The 14063-nt window shown below is 38.9% G+C and overlaps 1 protein-coding gene across 2 annotated transcripts; it reads left to right on the plus strand.

Annotated features, from left to right (window-relative positions):
• Positions 1 to 115: 115 nt before the first annotated feature.
• On the plus strand, positions 116 to 13167 carry LOC117294577 (TATA box-binding protein-associated factor RNA polymerase I subunit B-like). 2 transcript variants are annotated; one of them, XM_033777044.1, is made up of 11 exons: positions 116 to 560; positions 1139 to 1253; positions 2712 to 2815; positions 3544 to 3736; positions 4072 to 4270; positions 5531 to 5642; positions 7032 to 7167; positions 8256 to 8495; positions 8744 to 8837; positions 10417 to 10529; positions 11717 to 13167. In XM_033777044.1, exons 1-11 carry the CDS (start codon positions 471 to 473, stop codon positions 12550 to 12552), a joined length of 2232 nt encoding a protein of 743 aa, XP_033632935.1. In that variant the 5' UTR covers positions 116 to 470; the 3' UTR covers positions 12553 to 13167. The 2 variants fall into 2 exon arrangements, with proteins under 2 accessions (XP_033632935.1, XP_033632936.1); XM_033777045.1 differs by having other exon boundaries at positions 2715 to 2815.
• The last annotated feature ends 896 nt before the right edge of the window (positions 13168 to 14063 follow it).

Genomic DNA, 14063 nt, shown 5'->3' on the forward strand with positions numbered 1-14063 from the left:
ATAAATCAAAGTAATAGAATCTCTTAATAATAGTTGATTGTAACTTTTTGTAGGTATTTAACTTGTTCTTTTGTTAAATTTCTTTGTGTACGTTTTATGCCTCCGTACAGTGAAATCAATGCACGTGCTGGAGAGAGTTTGCTCTGGAGCTGGGATGAGGACAGAATCACTGCTATTACTTCATGCCACCCAAATGACAATGAAGAATTGGATTTACTTCAATGGTGGACTTTTTGGAGGGAGATTGGTTTCCTAATTGTGGCTGTCAATTCTTTATTTAGCTCAAAAAGGAGCTGGAAAAGTGTTGCAATTTGAGATTGTATTTTAAGTCTGGTAGCTGAACTTCTTTGAAGGCGTAACATGTGGCAGTGCGACAGGCAAGTCACCAGACTGTCCATGGTTTAACTTCAAAACAATTTTACTTTTTACTTTTTGGGGTTGGGGTTTGTTTGCAGTTTGAGTGATTAATCATGCCTGCATGTGGTAACTGCCGACAAGAAGTGGAATTCTATGAACATGGCGGACTGTTCTATTGCCCAGAATGTGAAACGCAGTCACAGGTAATTTATTTATCATTAAATTAAAATCATAAAAGACATAATAAATCAAAACATATTGCATATTGCTATCTATTTTCAATTCAATTCACTGTCCTATTTTCAGCCAAAATAACAAATTATGGCAAAAACCCCATATTATAATGATTACACAGGCATACAAAATAAACAATATACATTTACAAACTGAGCTATTTAGCCCTAATCATGCTATCGCTATTCGTCTCCACGCATGATAAATAAAGGAACAAACCTCCCATCATAGTTTAATAAGGAAGTTTAATACTTAATTGTTTTCTTAATAGTTCTAGATTCCTGAACAACGATGTTTACAAACACGAACATTAGGGATAGATAATCTCAGGTGGTAAACAGCACAATTATAATATAAGTGGGGAGGTCGCATGTTTAAATTCTGCTCTAGTAAATTTTTTGTAATTCACCCAGTCAGTTTTCTTTATGGTTTATTACTAGATTATTTCATTTTCATCACCTCATCCCTGCACACAATAATTCTTGGTATTTCACCTTGAGTTGATTTTTGTTGCGTTTTATTTACCACTGTTTTCTTCTTAATATAGGGGATGCGTGTGCTTGAGATGGACGATGATTATGATACCAAACTGGACTATTCTCGCTCCTACAAGACGTCTACTAAGAAGGGGAGGAAGAGAGAAAACTCTGCAGATGAAACTGGTGTGTGACAAAGACCTCAAGGGTTGTTTGTTTTCTAATATTAATAATATTAAGTTTTTCTATAGCGCTTTTTCACCCCCCGAAAGCCTTATACAAGGGTGCTTGCTACATGTACATGTGAACAGGGGTTAACCTTTACTCTTCCACATCATGCAAAGGACATGTCTGCAGTGTAGTGTTTTTTTATGCCACAAGCCCTGCTAACTTGGTGGTGATTTTCTTAAAATTCAAGTCCTGGAAACTGCCTACGTTTTTTTCTTTGTGTGTTCAGGGCTCGATCTCACAAAGCACAATAAGATTCATCGTAAGATGAGTTGTCAGTATCGCCATAGTGATTTGTATTGTGACCTCGCACTTTAAAGGCCATGGACACTATTGGTAATTACTCAAAATAATTATTGGCATAAAACCGTTCTTGGTGACGAGTAATGGGAAGAGGTTGATGATATAAAACATTGTGAGAAACGTCTCCCTCTGAAGTGCCATAGTTTTCGAGAAAGAAGTAATTTTCCACGAATTTGATTTTGAGACCTCAAGTTTAGAACTTGAGGTCTTGAAATCAACCATCTAAACGCACACAACTTTGTGTTGCAAGGGTTGTTTTTCTTTCATTATTATCTCGCAACTTCAATGACCGATTGAGCTCAAATTTTCACAGGTTTGTTATTTTATGCATATTTTGAGATACACCAACTGTGAAGGCTAGTCTTTGCCAATTACCAATAGTGTCCACTGCCTTTAAGCACAAAAACTAGCTAAGCACATTAATTATGCTTACCAGAATAAGTTTACCAGCCAAAAGACCATGTCACAAGTACAATTTGGGGCTGGTATCTTAAAGGCAGTGGACACTAATTGGTAATTACTCAAAATAACTTCTTGCATAAAAACTTACTTGGTAACCAGTAATGGAGAGCTGTTGATAGAATAAAACATTGTCAAAAACGGCTCCCTCTGAAATTTCCACAAATTTGATTTTGAGACCTCAGAATTAGATTTTGAGGTCTCAAAATCAAGCATCCGAAAGCACAAAATTTTGTGTGACAAGGGTGTTTTTTCTTTTATTATTATCTTGCCACTTTGACGACCAATTGAGCTAAAATGTGTTATTTAAATGCATATGTTGAGATACACAAAGTGAGAAGATTGTTTTTTTGCAATTACCAAAGGTGTCCACTGTCTTTAAGCACAAAAACTAGCTCAGCACAACAAAATTATGCTCCCCAGACTAAGTTTACCAGCCAAAAGACCATGTCACAAGTACAATTTGGGGCTGGTATCCTGCTCATTTCTGCTTAGCAGACAATTGACAGGGAATGTTTTCTGCTTAAAGGCAGTGGACATTATTGATAATTGTCAAAGACTGTCCTTAACAGTTGGTATATCTATCTATGAAGTTGGGCCCTGTTCACAATAGCTACTTGTAATTCTTCTTTCTAAATTTTTTTTTTCCATCAGAAGTCAAGGAAGAAAGATCCTGGTTTTCTTGTGAGCTTTTCCAAGGTATCCTGAAAGCTCAAGTCAAGGCACTGGTTGGATTGGGATACCCGGCTAGACTTGATGTGAGTATAAGGCTGTGGCTATATCATTGGCTACGGCTAAACCTAAGTATATAGTATGTCCTTAGCAACAATCCTAGCCATAATAGCTGTAGCCACCAATTCGGATATGGCCCAAAGGGTTAATCTTAGAAACGCAAACTTAATCACTGTACTAGGTTCCTAGATGTGGAAGGTGGGTAAAGAAACCACTACACCAGCCTGAGTGCCCTGTTATATGAATGACTTGCCTGAGTGAACTTTTTGTTCATCTAAGTTTATTTTCCCGCCTCACCAGGAGGTTGTGATGCAACTGTGGTTCCGCCATCAGGTAGGGCCTGAAAACCCAATCCACATACCCCCATCCCCCCCCCCCTCCCCCCGGGATTCAAACTTAGGTTCCTAGATGTGGAAGGTGGTGAAAGGAACCACTATACACCAACCTGAGTGCCCCGTTATGTGAATGACTTGCCTGAAAGAACATTTTGTTCATCTAAGTTTATTTAATCAATATAAACCACAAGGGAAACTGACTGGGTAAATTTTTAGATGATTTTTGGGTTGAACAAAGAATTGACTAGAAATCGATTTGAACCAACGACCTCCGGATTAACGTGCCGGCGCTCTACCAACTGAGCTATCTATCCCTAGGTTGGCGCTGTCCCTATTTTGTCAATACAAACGTTAACTGCCGTGTAGCCAGGGATCACACCCAAATTACGATTACTAAGTTTATTTTCCCGTCTCAACAGGAGGTTGTGATGCAACTGTGGTTCCGCTTTGTCAGTCAGTCCAAGCTGGCCTTCTGCAATAGTCCTCAATCTGAGGGTGCGGCTGAAGCGCTGGAAGACGCTGACGATGACCTGGAGGAAAAGAAGGAGGAGGATCCAAACACTATGGAGGAGTCGAGGGTGTCTTCAAATGGGCCAAGATCCCGCAAGAAAGGTTTGTGATGCCTCTACTCTTCTACCAGTCACATGAATGGTAAAAACATCTCTGCATGCAGCATCAGAGTCCAGCTTTCTCCAGAAGACGATCGAAGCAAACTGATCGAAACATCGAGTTAATCCAACGGTTCTTTTCAGAACCACCCCAACTCATTTAGAGATAGTCATTACATGGTGTTACCGCAAACTTTTTCATATCTTTATCCTCAATGCAAAAATTTTATTTTATGCATATGTTGAGATACACGATCTGAAAAGACTGGTCTTTGACAATTACCAATAGTGTCCAGTGTCTTTAACTCAACTCAATTTCGATCATGAACTTTAATACAGGCAAAGTGCGCCGTAAGAGCATTGCAAAGGATAACTGGCTTCATGAGACTGATAAAGGAGAGTCGGCGGGCAGGAACGCCCGCTACGCCCGCCACACGTCATCGGGAAGAACAAGGCTTGTACTCTGGGACAGCGTGTGCTTTATGTACCTAGGGCTGAGGTTCTTAAAGGAGCCTGTTCTTATTTCAGACTTGCTAAGGTAAGAAACGGTTTCCAGACCTGTATGCTTCGTTTTTGAAAGGGCAAGAGCACCGAGGCATTTTCTGCTAGGTAAAGGTAAAGGCCACCCTTCTACTTTAGCATTTCAAGGGCACCAAGGCAATGACCGGGGGGCATGGTGGCCATCGCCTTCATGTCCTCCGTGAAGTATCATGCCTGGGTTATTCTGGCTTCTTTGTGGGCATCTCCATTTTGTCTTGCCTTTTTTAAAGGGAGGGTGTACCTTTGGTAATTGCTCCAAAAATGAATGACCATAAAAAAACTACTTGGTATGAAGCACTGCTGCAGTGTCTGCAGCTGTTGATACATTTTGAGAAACAATTCACATTAAAAGTAATGTAGTTTTAGAGAAAATTATTCAAAAACATTTCAATCCGAGAAATATTTTTGCTTCTAAGGTTTCCCAGAAATAGGTTTCGGAAAAGTCTCAATTTTTTAAAAGCACTACCCCTTTTTCAAATGAATCTTCAGTTTAGTTTTACTATATATAGCTATAATCATGTTGGATAAAAAAAAAACAGAGGTATTTACCTTTAATGGTATGTTTCGCACTGACATTTTTTCCATTAAAGGCAGTGGACACTATTGGTAATTACTCAAAATAATTATTGGCATAAAACCTTTCTTGGTGACGAGTAATGGGGAGAGGTTGATGGTATAAAACATTGTGAGAAAAGGCTCCCTCTGAAGTGCCATAGTTTTCGAGAAAGAAGTAACTTTCCACGAATTTGATTTTGAGACCTCAGATTTAGAACTTGAGGTCTCGAAATCAACCATCTAAACGCACACAACTTCGTGTGGCAAGGTTTTTTTTTTCTTTCATTATTATCTCGCAACTTCGATGACCGACTGAGCTCAAATTTTCACATGTTTGTTATTTTACGCATATTTTGAGATACACCAACTGTGAAGGCTAGTCTTTGGTAATTACCAATGGTGTACACTGCCTTTAATCCCTGTGCTATCTGAAAATTCATTATCATCCCAACGGCTCCAACCTGCTGACAATCATGCCCAAATTGTTGGACCATTACATGTGTTGAATATCAATATTCATGTAAGTTTGGGAACATTTCTACATTTTTCACAAATAATGGAACAAACAATCTTTGACCAGACATTTTTGTCAGTTTGGTTCGAGAGTCATCTTGAATCTCTCTCCAACTATCTTTTGAATCTACATTAAATAAATTTGGTTTTAATGAAGTCATGAAGTGATTTGTTTTTGTTTATTGACTAGATTTGTTCGTGAGGCCCGCCTTCCCTTGAGGTCGACAGCTGATGTCATCTCCGACCACATCGCCAAGAACATGGGCCCCAAAGACATCAATAGATTTTGCAATCCTCAAATGGTATGATAATATGTAATATCTTCAAGCAGATTTGAATCCTTGATTCTGATTGGGCGATCCATGGCAACAACAGTGGGATATTAAAAGCTCTGGACACCTTTGGTAATTGTCAAAGACCAGTCTTCTTAGTTGTTGTATCCCAACATATGCATAAAATAATAAACCTTTGAACATTTTGACTCAATTGGTCTTCAAAATTGCGAGAGAATGGTGGAAGAAAAACACCCTTGTCACATAAGTTGTGTGCTTTTATGCTTGAATTTGAGACCTCAGCTGAGGCCTCTTATTCAATTCAAATATTTTAGTGCAAGGTTACGTCTTTCTCAAAAAACTACATAACAGATCCCTTTCTCACAATTTGTTATACTATCAATAGCTCTCCATTGCTGGTTATAAAGTAAGTTTTTATGCTAACAATTATTTTGGGTAATTACCAATAGTTGCCAGTGCCTTTAAAGGATTTGGGTACTTTTTCAAAATGTCCATAGATTTACATTAAACTTAAATGGTTTGAAGATAATGATAGTGGAAAGCTTCCCTTCAAATATTACTTACTGAGGTGCTGTAGTTCTCGAGAAATGAGTAAAACAATGTCATGAAAATACGTTTGTAAATGATTAAAATAATTTTCATAACACTGTTTTACTCATTTCCCAAAAACTACAGCACCTCAGCACGTAATATTTTCAGGGAAGCTTTATACTACCATTATCTTCAAACTGTAAGTTTAGTGTAAATCTGTGGACATTGTGTTTTTTGTCCTACAAAAGTTACATAGACCCTTTAAACCATCTTGCATGGTTCATTTCACGCCCAGTTTATTGCACTGTTCTAACTATGTGTAAAGCACTAATTAAAGATGCACTTTTGTGGAATAGGGACAAATATAGGGTGCCTCATTGGATATTGGACACATGTGTGCTATATTTCTCCATATTCAACTCACGCTTGCATTTGTTTTGCTTCAGTACTTTGCATAGTGAAATATTTTGTGAAGAGTTACATTTTGTCTTTATATCAGTAAGTAATAATAATAACATCGAAGTCTTATAATAGCGCATGTATTTTCCAAACTGAGGTACTCAAGGCGCTGAGTATATACAAACTTTTAGAAAGATATGTAATGTAGGTTATTGCAGTGATGAATGCTGAGACCCAATTATTTAGCACACTCTGACACACACACAACAAATTTTGATGTTGGTTATGTTAGTGTTTTACAAAAATGTTCACATGTGAAAATATTTTTGTTGAGAGTTCGATGAGTCCCTCTTTTATGTTTATAATATGGGTTTATTTTGCGATATAAAACATGTTATATGATTCCTTTCGTTCGGTCTTCTTTTCGTTCTTCAATTACTTATTACCAATATTTTTTTTTTTTTTCAGCACATTCCTGATATCACTTTAATCATCCAACTCGTCACCAAGCTTACTGAGAAGTTAGAGTTCATCCCGTTCCACTCACTCCAACTTGACTTGAGCTTCACTGTCGCAAGGATGGTTCATGTATTGAATCTTCCAGGTACGTTGAAATATACATGTGCGAGCTTGAACACAATGATCACTTGAGGGTGCCATCTGGCGCATGATTTAAACTAGCTCATGGACGGTTTTAGGTCAGTATGCATGGTGGTGGTTCATACGCATCATGTAGCGGTGTGCCCTTGGATCCAGAGGGACCAGACAAGCATACTGATTTTCAAGGGGGTCTAATGTTTCCACAAAACCGCCCTGCATATGTCACCAGTCTCATCAAGGTTTACCATCCCGGACGACCTGGGCCCAATTTCATAGAGCTGCTAAGCACAAAAATTTGATCAGCATGAAATTTCTATCTTGATTATAAAAGGATTTACTAACTAAATTTCCAATTGTTACGTACTGCTTGTTACTGGTATTCACGTGGAAATTTCGTGGGTAATCTTTGTTTTATCAAGGACGAAATTTCATGCTAAGCCAATTTTTGTGCTTAGCAGCTCTATGAAATTGGGCACTGGCCTTTGCTCTGGTTCAGACAATACATACTTGGTGGTTCCGAAGGTGCATTCTGTTGCTGGGCATCGTGCATTTTACGCACTTTCTTTCCAATTGTTAGAACCTTAATTCATTTGCTTATTTTACTGTTTTCTTATACAGGGTTGTGGTACCCAGTTTAAAGCAATGGACACTATTGGTAATTGTCAAAGACCAGTTTTCTCACTTGGTGTATCTCAACTGATGCATAAAATAACAAACCTGTGTAAATTTGAGCTCAATCGGCCGTCGAAGTTGTGAGATAATAATGAAAGAAAAAACACCCTTGCCACACGAAGTTGTGGGCTTTCAGATGCTTGATTTCGAGACCTCAAATTCTAAATCCGAGGTCTCGAAATCGAATTCATGGACAATTACTTCTGTCTCGAAAACTACGTTACTTCAGAGGGAGCTGTTTCTCACAAAGTTTTTTACTATCAACAGCTCCCTATTACTCATTACCAAGTAAGGTTTTATGCTAACAATTATTTTGAGTAATTACCAATAGTGTCCACTGCCTTTAAGAAAATATTGAACTGAATTGATTTGAATTTTTAGGACATTTTTTTTTTAATGATGTGTGCTTCTATACTATAGTTGAGCTCTGCGGCTTCACCCACCAGTTACATCTTCAGGTTGGAACCTTCTCAACGACGCCCACCAAAGACCCGAGTCACAAATCTACCAAAGGGAACAAGATCTTAGAAGCACCAGCAGTGGAGTGCCAAGCTCTAGCGTACATCATCATCGCTCTCAAGTTGATGTTGATCTTGGATGATCACTCGGAGCATAACCTCTCCCTCAGAACGTCCAGCTTACAGTCGCTGTTCCCGACTGGTAAAAGGCTCTCTGTAGTTCCAGTCCAAGATGAATCTTTACCCCCCAAAACCTCATACCCATTTAATTCTATCTGCCCACAATTTGTATGTGCCTGCTTTAATTCTTTTGACAAAAATCTTCCTTGTTTGGTCATAAGACTTTTTTAAGTTTAAGTTTTGTACTATTTCTTTTATTTTCTCTGCTGGAAGTACTCTTTGAATACCCGATAATTAAAATTGTTTTAATCCTTGTGTTTACATACTTAGATGTTAGATTGTTCAATTGGGACGGCTGGGTGGCTGCTCAGAAGTTACGGGTTGGTGATCGCATTGGTCGTGATGGAACAGTGACGTCTACAAGGTAAGGCTAGTTTATTTATTTTAATTTTAAACTCTTTGTTGGCAGGGGCCGTCCCAGGGTAAGACAAAAGTGTTAAAAAAAATGTTATCAAAGCTGTGTGCCCTCCTACACCCCTGTTAAAATAATAACAAATTCTTATACAGTGCATTTCACAATAACTATATCAATGCGCTCTACATTAGTCCCCTGGTCATGGGGCCAATAACATCCCTTTGTAATGTTTCTCAGCTCCCTTGGGAGTATACAGCCCTGGGCTGCCTGTAAGGCGCTTGTGGCTTTTTCATACACAATATCAACCTCTACCATCGCAGGTACCCATTTATACCCCTGGGTGAAGAGAAGCAATTATAGTAAAGTATCTTGCTCAAGGACACAAGTGTCACGATCGGGATTCGAACCCATACTCCAGTGAATCAGCAGCAGAACTTGAATTCGATGCTCTTAACCACTCGACCATGACACTCTATCCTTGATTCCCCACATTCTCCACATCTCATCCCGATGTTTTGACCCGATTTTGATGGATTTGGGATCAGGAGGTTATGGACTTACCCTCCTACTGTCGGACCATTTAATAGTACATACTGTGGTTTTGAAATGATAAATCAATTATACCAGCCTGCTATTTGATAAATAGTCGCGACTACGACACTAGTCGCACTAGTCGCCCAGGCGTAGTGGACATTCCTTTTTTCTTTACACTTAAAGAGCCAATAAAGGATGATCTCGATATTTCAATTATTACCTTTTAGGCCAAATAGACATCGTAGATACCAGTTAATAACCATTTTACTCTCAAAATTTGCATTAAGTAATGAATAACTCGAGTCAAAAATGCACCCGGCCGCGCGGCTTTTTCAGCCGAGAGTCAAAAACGGCTTATCTATTATAATGACCTCTTGGCGCCAGTGACGATATTCCCCTAACTGGGTGTGAACACAGTTCTCCAGCTGTGGCAAACTGAGGGCGCTACTTTCCACACCAAATAGCCGCCACTGACGTCACAATTCCTTTGTCGCTCAGGTTTGTTTTACCCCGGGTTTTTCAGAAATTTTGCTAGAAGCGTTCTGTAGAAAAAACATTTTTACCATGTTTTAACGTGAGGTAAGAGACTCGTTTTTTTTTTTTTTTTATGTTTGCTATGGACTCAAGCTATTATTGGCTGTTTAAGGAAAATCTTATTCTTCAACTCTGTCAATAACACTATGTGGACGTGTGTTAGTCCACGTAGTGTTTCAAGTCCTACATTAAGTTGACTTCTTTTGTTCTCAGGTCAACACTTTTTATGTAGCCTTAAAACACAGTTTGTTCGGGCACAGTTTTGCCACCATTAAACATTACCAGGAGGGTTGATAAAGATCGTCTGACACCAAACTTCTTCACATTCTACGTACACTCCACTCATGGTGAACCCGATCCTTCTCATACTCTGGCCCATCACAATGGACGAACTCCCCGCAAATCTCCGACAGGTCACTAGACAAAGACCTTGTTTTTTCACAATTTAGTTTTGTTTTGTTCTTTCCCAATAGTTTTGTACAAACACTATAAAATAGACCGATCTTATTTTTTCTGCTAGTGATATCAACAAAGTACGCAACATGGATGGATTTCTACGCCACTTCAAAAGTTTCTATCAGGTCGAACAAGTCCACAAACACTTCCACCAAAGTCGCCACAAACTTCTCGGAAGTGAGTAAAGACGCTATGGAATATTTAAAGGGTTTGATGGATTCATCTTATCAAAGACCGTGCAAGTCTCTGTAAAATTCACGCGTAGATTGATTTAACTTGTGAAAACCAAAATCATGCATTTTAATCATGATAGGATCAATACATAATGTTCTCACCTTCAAACACCTGTATGCTAGAACCGATGCTCTGCACTTATCTGCTCCTCATCTTTTTCCCAGACTTTGGTCTAGTTTGCCAGAAAACATTCGTAATTCACTACTGCTCTTGCCCTTCCACAGCTTTCTCAAATCACTTAGATTTTCTGTCTGTCAACCTCATGAATCTACTGAATAGTAGCTTTAGCCCTATCACTTGTGCAAAATTTTAAGTCGTTTTAATTTATCTACAAGTTTAGGTTTTATTTATTTATTTATTTATTTCCCTTTATTGTTTATCCTTACCCCATCTGTTATTTTTACTTATTTATTTATTTTTAATTTAATTTATTTTTTATTCTTAATATATATTTAGCATTTTCTATTGATTTTTAATGTTCTGCTTTTATTATTGCATAGTGTACTATATTATGTTAAATCTATATTAATTTTATTGTGTACCCCAGGTGTGGGGCAACAGATCTACGGATCATAGTATGTATTTGCTTTTGTTGTCCCTTGCCCATCTTGGGGTATAATGTTGTCAATGTATTTTGTTTTGTACTGTTATGGCGAATAAAATAATAATAATAATAATAATAATAAATTATAATAACTAGTTCTTAAATAAGGCATTTTTCAATAACATGTCAACGTGCTTTACATTAGTGCCCTGGACATTGGGCCAAAACATTCCTGTAATCTTTCTCAGCTCCCTGGGGAGTATTTTATCCCTGAGCTGTATACAGCTGGGGTGGCACTATGAAGGCTTTTCCAAACTCAGTATCAACTTTTGTATCATCGTTTCCATGGTTTTTTTTTGTATCATCACAAACCACTGTGATCTTGATGAAATGGCAGTATATAAAACATTTTTGTATTGTACTGTATTGGATTCGAACCCACACTCCGATGACTTCATAATCAATTCCTATTCTTCCTGTTGTTGGTGCTACTTGCGCTATTGGATATGTAATAAAGTAAATACATAATACTCGCATAAATTATTTTGTTCAACCCCAAAATAAAACCAACACTTATCCTTTCCAGGACAAGATATTTTGAAGGAGTTTCAGCGACCGTTTCGTGCCTTACATGAGAAATCAAGCAACTCGCAGGAGCCCAGCTTTCAGTCCTCACAAGCCTACTCCAAGTCACAACAGCTGCAAGATTCCTACGAAGATGGTCATGAAGATGATGAAGTTACAAGTGAGAATGGTGAAGATGTAAAAAATTCCGCCTCCAGCGACCTAAAGTGGCTGTCTAGAAACTACCTGCTGCAGGAAGACTTCTCAAAGCACACACTCAGGCACCTGACTAATCTACAGGATCTGTGTGAGCAGCACATCATCTCTCCAGAATCAGTGAGAAGGGTACTAGATGCAGTAACTGAAAGTGAGTCCAATAATAAGGACTCTAATAAGAAAGCTTCTGCATCGGAGGACAATTCGAGGATTTCCGACGAGACATCTTCCGACGAAGAAAGTTCCTCAGGATATAGTTCCAGGGGTGGCAAAAGAAAGAGGCACACAAATAAAAATGGCGGCCGGGAGCAGATTCCGTCAAGCCAAGAGGCAAAGGGAGGAGGTTCGCAGCAGATTTCTACGACATCAGAGGTTACAAGTGATGAAGATCGTTCAGATAAGAAAACTGGAGAGCAGTTGAAACCACTATACGTCGATAACTGGAATAGGAAGTATATGACCTATCCCTATCTCAGCAAACGGAAAGACAGGTCGCTGAGTCTGGAACATCAGATGGATTGCTTTCATTTATCGCTGGACTGGTTGTTGAGTCACTGTAGTCAAATCTGCGAGACCAAAAAGAGGAGACTTTACTGCCATGTCAGAGACATTGAAAAAGTTTTGTTTCATGAAGGACAGTGAAAACTAGATTTCACAGAAGTTTTTTCAATTTGACTTTTTGCTTGACACTAAAGAGGAAGCCATTTTCTGCAAGACCGTACCGATAAGACTTTAACGTCATGTTAGAGTCATCGAAAAAGTTTTGTTTCGTGAGGGGCAGTGAAAACATTATTTCATAGAAGTTTTTCAATTTGACATGATTCTTAATTTTTTGGATTGTTCGCACGAAACCAAAGAGGAAGCCAATTTCTGCGAGACCAAACCGAGATGACTTTACTGCTATGTCAGAGACATTGAAAAAGTTTTGTTGCGTAAGGGGGAAGCGGTGAAAATGTTACTTCATGGAAATTTTTCAATTTGACATGATTCTTAACTTTTTTTCCTTTTTTGCACGAAAACCAAAGAGGAAGCCGAAACGCTGAAAAAGTTTTGTTTTCTTTAGGGAAAGTGAAAACATGATTTCAAGTGAACACAATATTTTCAAATTAATATGCTTCTTGACTTTTGGGCCTTTTTGTCTGACACTAAGAACGGAAGTCATTGACTCTCATCAAGGTGACCCCAGTTCGATTCCCGGCCAGGGGAATATAAAATGCGAGTCGAGTTGTGCGTTGGTTCTCTGCTGTGCCACAGGGGTTTTCCAGACCATCCGGTTTTCCTCCCTCGGGAAAAATCGAACACTTTCGATCTTTGGCTGTGCTCCGTGGTCATAATGGGTTGATGTGGCTCGCAGCCAAAAGCGCCCTTGTATGCCTGCTTCTCAAACATGTTGTAGACGCGTCCTTCGCAATTCAGCTCTTAGTAAGGATGATTAGCCCCCAAAGTTATTATTATTATTATTGTTACATGTCAGAGCTCCAATTTGGGGGATCTAAACCGAGTACTGTCTTGTAGTTTTGTTTCGTGAGGGAAAGTAAAAAAACATGATTACAAGTTTTTCAATTTGTAAGTTGAGAATTGGGCCCAAATTCGATTTGTACTTACTGCAAATGTTTCCATTTCATAGTGCTGCTAATCGTACATTTCATGCCAATAGCACACAAAAAGGCATGCTAACCTTCCGGTGCTTACTGTATGAAAATGAATGAATTAATAATGCAAATCATGGTGAAAACGCACATTGACTGCCTACTTTTTTGCTAACCTGTGAAATAACAACATTGTAGGGTGTCGTGGCCGAGTGGATAAGAACACCGAACTCAAGCTCTGGTGCTTCTGTTCAGCAGAGTGTGGGTTCGAATCCCGGTCGTGAAACTTGTGTCCCTGAGCAAGACACTTAACTATAATTGCTTCTCTCCACCCAGGGGTAAATGGGTACCTGCGAGGGCAGAGATGGTTCTTGTGATTGATTTAGCCGAGTAGCGCATATTAATGTTGCACAAGGCTGTTTACTCCCCACCCCCCACCAGGGAGCTGAGATGGTTTAAGGAGTGATTTAAGGCCCAGTGACTAGGGGTAATAATGTGAAGCGCTTTGGGACGCCCTCTGGGTGTGAAAAGCGCTATATAAAAACGGGTCATTATTATTATTAT

Source organism: Asterias rubens, chromosome 9, assembly GCF_902459465.1.
Source record: "Asterias rubens chromosome 9, eAstRub1.3, whole genome shotgun sequence".
In the NCBI taxonomy this organism is placed as follows: Eukaryota; Metazoa; Echinodermata; class Asteroidea; order Forcipulatida; family Asteriidae; genus Asterias; species Asterias rubens.

Excerpts from the sequence above, each read along its gene's own strand:
- LOC117294577 (XM_033777044.1), top strand. The coding sequence starts at position 471 with ATGCCTGCATGTGGTAACTGCCGACAAGAAGTGGAATTCTATGAACAT. Across the intron at positions 561-1,138 it reads AATGTGAAACGCAGTCACAG|GGGATGCGTGTGCTTGAGAT; the intron begins GTAATTTATTTA and ends TTCTTAATATAG. Across the intron at positions 10,530-11,716 it reads TCGCCACAAACTTCTCGGAA|GACAAGATATTTTGAAGGAG; the intron begins GTGAGTAAAGAC and ends TATCCTTTCCAG.